This window comes from Cervus canadensis, chromosome 25 (assembly GCF_019320065.1).
Source record: "Cervus canadensis isolate Bull #8, Minnesota chromosome 25, ASM1932006v1, whole genome shotgun sequence".
Classification (NCBI taxonomy): domain Eukaryota; kingdom Metazoa; phylum Chordata; class Mammalia; order Artiodactyla; family Cervidae; genus Cervus; species Cervus canadensis.
Genome location: NC_057410.1, coordinates 14,715,702 through 14,725,816, shown reverse-complemented (window position 1 = coordinate 14,725,816; position 10,115 = coordinate 14,715,702). Strand labels below are relative to the sequence as shown.

Genomic DNA, 10,115 nt, shown 5'->3' with positions numbered 1-10,115 from the left:
GTTGCAGATCGTCCCGAAGTCCGTCTCACTGCCCCCAACCCTTAAGCGGCCGAGAGTGGGCAGTCCAGAAGCGAGGATTCGGCTCATCTGCTGTCGGGCACAGTGTAGGGGGGACCTCCGCGGACTCGGAGGGCGAGATGAGGATCACCGGTAAATGGGAAAGGGGTGGGCTTATGACGCGGGATTTAGGAACAGGCGTGGGTGTGAAGAGGCGGAGGTAAAGCACAAACCGCTTGCCAAGCCGGCCAGCGGTTTGTTCTACTAGACGGCTGGGGTCTGTGTCTGATGCCCCCAAGCCCGCTAGGCTGCCCAGTGGCTCCGCCGAGCCCGAAGCCTAGATCGCGGAGTGTCCTCGGCTCGGGCTGAGGGGGCAGGGAAGCCGAAAGCCGGGTGCGCCACTTCAGCAGCCTCAGCTTCTGCGGGCCTGTTCCCTCGCGGCTCTGCACTGAGATCCGCCTCTTCTCTGCCTCCCCCTTTCCGCGAACTGCCTCCGCCTCCTTCCTCTGCCTCCACCCCTCAATCCCCAGCCCTGTTTGTCTAGAGCTGGGCTAGGTGCCCTGGGTCGGCCGGAGCTCTGGATGTGGGTGCCAGACGATTCCACGGCGCCTCTCAAGATGGACAGCCGCTACACCAGCTCCGTGGGCCTCGGGGATTTAAACCAGCTGAGCGCGGCCATCCCGGCCACGCGAGTGGAGGTGTCCGTGTCTTGCAGGTGAGGACGCAGCCCTTCCCCTCCGTCCTTTGTCCTCACATCTACTGGGTCGGTAGCGTTTGGCGAGCGCGCAGGGTACGCCGAGGCTCCGCGAGGGTGAGAAGTTGCGCCCTGAGTGGGAAATAGCCCAGTTGTGGGTCTCGAGTCACCGCCGGATCGAGTGGCAGAGCGAAGAGCCAGAATCAGGAGCGAGTGGTGGGCTGTGGGACTGAGGCTTCATTTTTTGGGGGGGAAATGTTGTAAAAGTTGGCCGGGCTGTGACTCAGCGGCGGGAACCCCTGGCCGCCGCCCACTTGACGAGCCCTTTTTCACGTCCCAAACTCGAGCCGCGGGGTTGGATGATGACAGGAAGGGCACAGCATTGCCAAAAGCGCTGGTGACCAATGCGCGCAGCGGCCCGGGACTCCCTCTGCTAGGCTCTGCAAACCCGAGGTTGGCACAGTTGGCTCCAAACCAGGCGGCTTCCTCCCCACCCACTTCCCGGAGCCATCCAGCTTGCTTCCCCGCCTCCTCGCCCCCACCGCCCCCGGGGGAGCCTTTTTGCCTTTGACCTACTACGTAGAGATTTCGACCGCAGCCTTACCTAAACTGTGGGAAGTCACGACTTTCTGCCTGCAAGTGTATAAATTTGAGTGCCTGTAAAAATCTACACTCTGCTGTGCATTTCAAACTCCTTTGGCTGACGTTCTTTGGGTCCGTTTCCTTGTAAATAAAGTAGCGTGATTGCTATATCGCAGATGGTTTTAAGATGACAACACTGACTGGAGCCCACTCCCATGTTTGCAGACTTCGATCTTTCTCAGTGGAAAACAACCTGTACACTTTCTTGTTTTTAAAGCCCTCAAATCCTTTCCTTCCTTTTTTAAGGGGAAAAAAAAGGAAGAAATCTTGAAGAAATCTAATAAACATGGTTAAGTCTCGATGTAAATAAGCCCCTAGGCTTAAAATACTATCAATTTAGTGATATTTAATTTTGCATTGTCACAAGACTAAACCCGAAAACCAGAAGAATGATTTAAGGCTGACTTCAGCCCATTAAACACTAATGCTGATGGTGATAGCTAAATGATGCCTGAGATTTCTGTCCGTTGAACAAGTGAAATTGTATGGAAAATTCTTCTTAAACATTAATTTCTAGATCTTTTTCTCTTTTCTGAAGCTGGCTTTGGATGCTAGAGGGAGGTTATCAGTATTTAACAGGTAATGCATAGCCTGAAGTCCTACAATAACAGCATTTTCTAAAGTTCTTATTTTCTCCTGAAATCCTGTAAATCTGAGTGGCATGTGGCCTGTATGAGGAATGAAGATAAATGTTAACTCTAAATTTCCCATAAACTTTTTAGGGGTTGTGGGGAAATTAGCTAGTCTTCCTGCCAATAAGGTCCATATTTAACCTGTCCCCCCCGCCCCGCCCCCCATGTTTGTTTGCTGTGGGTGTGGTGCTGGAATCCTGGTCAATTGGCTTTAATCCAGTTTCCTTCAGCTTGCTACCTCTGAAACTGGAGATCCCCTTGTTTCACCCCCTTTTTTTTTATACCATTGATTTCATGTATTGTTGTTAACTTTTAATGTTCAAAAAGAATAGTTCTGGAAGAGAACCAAAGTACTGGTAGTACTTATATTGTTGATAATTGAATCTTGTGATGATAGATGATGGTGTCCCTGGGCCTTTGGCATAAGAGATCTGGTTATACATTCTGGCTTTATATATATTCTGATGTCTAAAATGAAGATAATTTTGGCATTTATCTTATATAGGGTATTATCAGAGTTTAATAAAATGATATCTGAAAAATACTGACACAGTGTAGACATGAAAATGTTACAGTGTTAAAAATAGTAGCTATTATTATGATATTGGAAATAGTATTTATTGAATCAGTGTATTGCACTTGGTTCAGCTATGGAATTCTGGAAATAGTACTTCTCTTTTGAACTTCAATAAATTGGTTAAAGAAGACAGGGATAGAGGCAGAGCATATTTCCTAGATTGTCTGTGGGGATTTTATCTAGCAACAAGGCACAATTGTAGGTCCCTTAGCCTTATTATAGGCAAGCAGAGCAAGGAATCACCTTGCTGTTTCATACTGAAGACTTCTGATGATTTGCTGATGACCCTTTTGATAACCTCCTTTCATTGTGCCCAGCTTAAGATTTTTTTAAAAGCTTTATGATGTTTGCATCTTCATTTTGAGTGAGGTGAGAAAATCAACAATTGAAGCTTGAAGTCAAATATAATTCATGGAAATCATTTAGTCTGTTCACTAAGGAAGTGTTTGAGTGTATTTTATGTTTAGCACTGTGCCATGTTCCATGAGAAATGCATAAGTTCTCTAAAAAAGTAAAATCTTGTTGGGAGATAAATATAATATTGTGTAACACATAATAACATAGGACTAAATCCAAAGATGAGGTTCATGAAGAGGAATGGAAGAGGTCATTGTGGAACAGAGTACTTGGAATGTGCTACAAAGAGGAGATGGGGCATGAGCAGAGACAAGACAGATTGGCATGGTTAGTGTGAGACAAAGAGCGGTGGAGTTTCTGTAGTAGCTACAAAGTTGGTGTGTTAAAGTGACACATGTTTTCTAGCTATATTTATGCAGAGATAAAGCTCTTACTCTTTGACTTACCTTCTACTCATTATTCAGCTCTTCTTGCATTCATTTAAAAAATTTGTTAATTTGTAAGTTTTAAGATTTTTAAATTATTGGGTTACCTAATTAAAATGTCTATAGATGAAATGACACAACCTTAGAAACATAAAATAACATTCCTGTTTTATTCTGAAAACAGATAATTATAAAATGAAGGTAAAAACAATGGGAGAAGTAATAGGCAGTAATTAACCGTTTTCTTGGAGACCTTGGTTTGTTGCACTGTTTCTCACACATTATTTTGATGATTTTGTTATTGGCATATCATTTTGATAAACCAATGAGAAACTGGCTTATCAAGTATAAAAACAGGGATGCTGCCGCTGCTGCTGCCAAGTCACTTCAGTCGTGTCCGACTCTTAGAGACCCCATGGACTGCAGCCTACCAGGCTCCTCCGTCCATGGGATTTTCCAGGCAAGAGTACTGGAGTGGGGTGCCATCGCCTTCTCCAAAAGCAGGGATAGCAGTCTATATTTCTAGACTTTGTAGATTAGATATCACAAGTGAATCTTATTGAAGCAATAATCCTATAATGGTGATAAAATTAATTTTAAAATCTAGTGTGGAAGGAAGAATACAAAGTGGAAAGTAATGAGTGCTTATTTTGTTCTAGGAGTTCTAAAAAGCACTTCCTGACCTGGCTTTACCTGTCTTGCCTACTCTCCTACTACTCCTCACATACAAGCTCTATGACTGAACATAGTGTCAACTTAAAAAATAGTCACAACTTGCAAGTTGAGAGTTATGTTTTATTTGGTAGGAATTTTTAGGACTTCAAGCCCAGGAGACAGCTTCTCAAATGGCTTTGAGAAAACTGCTCCTCGGAGGCACAGGGAGGAGTCAGGTTATATGGAAGTTTGCAACTAGGGGAAGGTAGTCTGAACATCAAAAGATTATTGTTAATTACGGAAAACCACATATCTCAAGTTAAGGAATTTAGCGCTTTTCTGTGTATGGGAAGACGCAAGAGTCTGGGCTTACTGAAATTATTCCTTTCATATGCATCCCAGCTAATCTGGGACAAGTTGCTCACCAAGGGGACTGGCTGATGGCTGCCGGATTGTTTTTCTTGGGTGCCCTCTGGGCTCAGAAATTCACATTTGGAGGGCCGGAATCACAGATTGCTGTGATATCCTTATTAGTTGATACAGCAGGAAATACTCCATTTCACAATAGCCTAACAACTATATGCTTACTATATGCAAAAGTTGGCGCCAGATAAAAGTTGACCACAGAACAGTACTAAGAGGTACAGTCTCAAAGCATGTTTTGTTATCCTTTTGAAACAAACTTTCTTTGCATGTGTGGCTGTGCACGTCATTTTCTCTGCCCTGAATGTCCCTTCCTCCATTCCCTTCTTTTCTTGATTAGCATTGTCTCCTTCTTCCAGACTTCAGATATAACATAATTTTCTATCATGGTCCTCTCCCAAGCTGTATTTTGCTATATTCTCAGAGCAGCTGGAAATGGGAGCCTACTCCAGTATTCTTGCCTGGGAAATCTCATGGGCAGAGGAGCCTGGCAGGTCTCTGTCGTCTTCTTGAGGGCAAGTTTTGCCTCCTTCAAGTTTATGCATTCTGAACTTGGCACAGAATAAGTAGTCAATAAATACTAGAAGCTGTAATTCTCTGAATGAATCATCTGGCATGGGATAGAGGTTTGCTTGTTAAAATATAGACTCTTAGATTCCAAATTAGACCTACTGAATGAAAATGTCTGGAACTAAGGCCCAGGAATCTGTACCTTTAGTATGTTTACCATGTGCTGGTTACACACATTAAACTAAAAAAAAAATATTGGTGGAATGAACAAATCTGTGAATAAATCAACACTGAACCTAGTAGTCAGAAATTTCCATTTGCCTTGTATAGTGTCATTAGTGATTCATTCTCAACTTGTACACCCACCCCAGCAAGCTGACAAGATGTCAGGCTCTCTTGGCACTGCAGTCTTCTCAGACACCTCATATATATATATACGTTTTAATTGGAGGATAATTGCTTTACAATGCTATGTTGGTTTCTGTTCTACAACAACGTGAATCACCAGAGAGCATGGAACTTAGTTCCCTATATTATACAGCTGCTTCCCTCTAACAATCTGTTTTACACACGGCAGTATATTTGTCAGTGCTATTCTCCCAGTTCATCCCACTCTCTCCTTTCCCCACTGTGTCCACAAGTCTGCCCTTTACATCTGTGTCTCTGTTCCCGCCGTGCAATAGGTTCATCAGTACCATTTTTCTGGATTCCACATATATGTGTTAATGTATATTTGTTTTTCTCTTCCTGATTTACTTCACTCTGTACAACAGGCTGTAGGTTCATCCACCTCACTACTGCTGACTCAGATTTGTTCCTCTAATGGCTGTGTGATATTCCGTTGTGTAGATGTACCACAACTTTTTTATCCATTCATCTGTTGATGGATATATAGGTTGCTTCCATGTCCTGGCTATTGTAAATAATGCTGCTATGATCATTGGGGTACATGTATCTTTTTGAATTATGGTTTTCTCAGGGAATATGCTCAGGAGTGGGATTGCTGGGTCATATGGTAGTTTTATTCCTAGTTTTTTAAGAAATCCATATTGTACTCAATAGTGGCTATATCAGTTTACCTTCCTACCAGCAGTGCAGAAGGATTCCCTTTTCTTCATCCTCTCCAGCATTTACTGTTTGTAGATTTTTTAAGGATGGCCATTCTGACTGGTAAGAGGTGGTATCTCGTTGTAATTTTGATTTGCATTTCTCTAATATGTGATGTTGAGCATATTTTCATCTATTTGTCAGTCATCTGTATGTCTTCTTTGTCAGACACCTCATATTACATAAGGCTTATGCATTGTCTTTGGGAACTTTTTTACCAGACTTTTTTTTTTTTTTTTACCATTTTTCTATACACCAGAAGTTTTAATTTACTAGTTTGATGAGTTTATGTCTCTGTGACTATAGTTACATGGTTTGGATTAACAATACTGTCAATTAAAAAAAAAAAAACACATGCAACCTAAAACTTGAGGGTCAGGTTTTATTCGGTGAGAATGCTAGGACTGGGAGATATATCTCAGGTGACCCTGAGAGTCACTGACTCAGAGGAAGCAGGGGGGGAGCCAAGTATATACATGTTTGTAGGAGGGGCAGGTAATCTGAACATTAAAAGATTACTGCTAATTAAGAGAAAGTTAAATCTCTCAAGAGTTTTAGAGGTTAAATCTAAAGAGTTTTAGTGATCTTCTATGTATGGGAAGAGATTTAGAGATCTTCTAAATAAAGAGATTTAGTGATCTTCTATATATGGGAAGCTGCAAGCATCCAGGCTTGTGAAATCATTTCATTCATATGTATCTATCTCTCTGGGGCCAATTCTGCTTTCTTTATTATTCACATACTAGTTACTTGTATACTGTAAATGATGGTGAATGTGGCAGATGGCCACCTACCTCTCACTTCCCTCTAGCTCCTCTGTGCTCACTGGGGAAGAAGTAGCTGATGGCTTTCAAATAACTGGCTTTCTTGCACCTGAGCTCAGAAATTTTCATTTGGAAAAGACTTGTTTACTGGTAGAGCATAGAGGAGAAAACATTTCATTTCATAGTCTCTCCCCATGGTTGGAAATTCGACCATATTGGGAGATATTTCATAATCATTGCTTCATTTTGTCCCATGGTGCTGGGAGACTGAGCCTAGGTCAGGTGGAAATTTTTTGTTGGTAAGTCATTCTGCATGTTAATTTCTGGATTAGGCCCACTGATGCATAATAAAAAGATTCTCTGAATCCTCTATCTTCTAACCTAATAGAATCCAGGAGATATTTCCCTTGTTGTTTCTTCCTACACCTAGAGTCACGCTATTACAATTATTCTACATTATAAATGTGATCTGTTTCTTCAAGTTGTTTAGCTGTCATTAATTTGGCTGGGGCCTGGTTATACATCATCTAATACAAGAGACAACAATCTTATGAAATAAACTGATTGCAAGCAATATAGCTAATAACTTGTTAAAGTTACAAGTAGGGATTCAAACCATGAGCTTCCAAAATGAAACTGTCTTCCTAAAAGATCACCAAAGCCAGGAAGTGGATCATCTAAGGCAGCAATATAATTCTTGCTGTGAGTCATTAAATGTGTTATATTAGAGTATTCATCTGGTATGAAAACATAGCATTTAGTTTGATTTATAGCACCATTGCCCCCTTGAGATATGCTAAGGATATCAAGGGCCGTACGATTTTGTAATACAGCTTTTCTCCACATGCTGCTAAGTCACTTCAGTCGTGTCTGACTCTGTGCGACCCCATAGACAGCAGCCCACCAGGCTCCCCCATCCCTGGGATTCTCCAGGCAAGAACACTGGAGTGGTTTGCCATTTCCTTCTCCAATGAGTTAAAGTGAAAAGTGAAAGAAGTCGCTTAGTCATGTCTGACTCTTAGCGACCCCATGGACTGCAGCCTACCAGGCTCCTCCATCCACGGGATTTTCTAGGCAAGAGTACTGGAGTGGGGTGCCATTGCCTTCTCCGTTTCTCCACATAGAGACTCAGAATTTAGTAGGCTAATAGCCTGGCTGCTATCATTTAAGGCCTTTTGAGTGAATTCTGTTCATGGGGTTCTTGAGGCAAGAATACTGAAGTGGTTTTCCATTCCCTTCTCCAGCGGACCACATTCTGTCAGACCTCGCCACCATGACCAATCCGTCTTGGGTGGCTCCACACAGCATGGCACAGTTTCATTGAGTTAGACATGACTGTGGTCCTGTGATCAGATTGGCTAGTTTTCTGTGATTATGGCTTTAGTGTGTGTGCCCTCTGATGCCCTCTCACAACACCTACCATCTTACTTGGGTTACTCTTACCTTGGACGTGGGGTATCTCCTCATGGCTGCTCCAGCAAAGTGCAGCCGCTGCTCCTTACCTTGGAGGAGGGGCATCTCCTCATGGCCACCCCTCCTGACCTTGAACATGGAGTAGCTTCTCTCAGCCCTCTTGTACCTGCTCAGCAGCCGCTCCTTGGACGTGGGGTTGCTCCTCTAGGCCGTGCTTCTGCGTGGTACCTACTACTGTGGGCCAGAATCCCTTAGAAGAAATGGAGTAGCCATCATGGTCAAAAGAGTCCAAAATGCAGTACTCGGAGACAATCTCAAAAACGACAGAAAGATCTCTGTTGGTCTCCAAGGCAAACCGTTCAATATCACGGTAATCTAAGCCTATGCCCCAACCAGTAACGCTAAAGAAGCTGAAGTTGAACGGGTTCTTTGAAGACCTAGAAGACCTTTTAGAACTAACACCCCATAAAGATGTCCTTTTCATTATAGGGGACTGGAATGCAAAAGTAGGAAGTCAAGAAACACCTGGAGTAACAGGCAAATTTGGCCTTGTAGTACGGAATGAAGCAGGGCAAAGGCTAATAGAGTTTTGCCAAGAGAATGCATTGGTCATAGCAAACACCCTCTTCCAACAACACAAGAGAAGACTCTTCACATGGACATCACCAGATGGACAACACCGAAATCAGATTGATTATATTCTGTGCAGCCAAAGATGGAGAAACTCTATACTACCTGCAAAAACAAGACCGGGAGCTGACTGTGGCTCAGATCATGAACTCCTTATTGCCAAATTCAGACTTAAATTGAAGAAAGTAGGGGAAACCACTAGATCATTCACGTATGACCTAAATCAAATCCCTTATGACTGTACAGTGGAAGTGAGAAATAGATTTAAGGGACTAGGTCTGATAGACAGAGTGCCTGATGAACTATGGACGGAGGTTCATGACATTGTACAGGAGACAGAGATCAAGACCATCCCCATGGAAAAGAAATGCAAAAAAGCAAAATGGTTGTCTGAGGAGGCCTTACAAATAGCTGTGAAAAGAAAAGAAGTGAAAAGCGAAGGAGAAAAGGAAAGATATTCCCATTTGAATGCAGAGTTGCCAAGAAAAACAAGGAGAGATAAGAAAGCCTTCCTCAGGGATCAATGCAAAGAAATAGAGGAAAACAACAGAATGGGAAAGACTAGAGATCTCTTCAAGAAAATTAGAGATACCAAGGGAACATTTCATGGAAATATGGGCTCAATAAAGGACAGAAATGGTATGGACCTAACAGAAGCAGAAGATATTAAGAGGAGGTGGCAAGAATATACAGAAGAACTGTACAAAAAGATCTTCACGACCTAGATAATCATGATGGTGTGACCACTCACCTAGAGACAGACATCCTGGAACGTGAAGTCAGTGGGCTTTAGAAAGCATCACTATGAACAAAGCTAGTGGAGGTGATGGAATTCCAGTTGAGCTATTTCAAATCCTAAAAGGTGATGCTGTGAAAGTGTTGCACTCAACATGGCAGCAAATTTGGAAAATTCAGCAATAGACACAGGACTGGAAAAGGTCAGTTTTCATTCCAATCCCAAAGAAAGGCAATGCCAAAGATTTCTCAAACTACCACATAATTGCACTCATCTCACACACTAGCAAAGTAAGCTCAAAATTCTCCAAGCCAGGCTTCATCAATACATGAACTGTGAACTTCCAGATGTTCAAGCTGGTTTTAGAAAAGGCAGAGGAACCAGAGATCAAATTGCAAACATCTGCTGGATCATCAAAAAAGCAAGAGAGTTCCAGAAAAACATCTACTCTGCTTTATGGACTATGCCAAAGCCTTTGACTGTGTGGATAACAATAAACTGTGGAAAATTCTGAAAGAGATGGGAATACCAGACCACCTGGCCTGCCTCTTGAG

At 42.7% G+C, this 10,115-nt stretch overlaps 1 protein-coding gene across 1 annotated transcript in view; it reads left to right on the top strand.

The window, feature by feature from the left end:
- Nucleotides 1–236: 236 nt before the first annotated feature.
- CPNE8 (copine 8) overlaps nucleotides 237–10,115 on the top strand; it is a 260,545-nt gene continuing 250,666 nt past the window's right edge. The window contains exon 1 of the mRNA XM_043446546.1: nucleotides 237–712. Coding sequence (XP_043302481.1) covers nucleotides 579–712 — 134 coding nt within the window. The 5' untranslated portion in view covers nucleotides 237–578. The remainder of the gene's footprint in view (nucleotides 713–10,115) is intronic.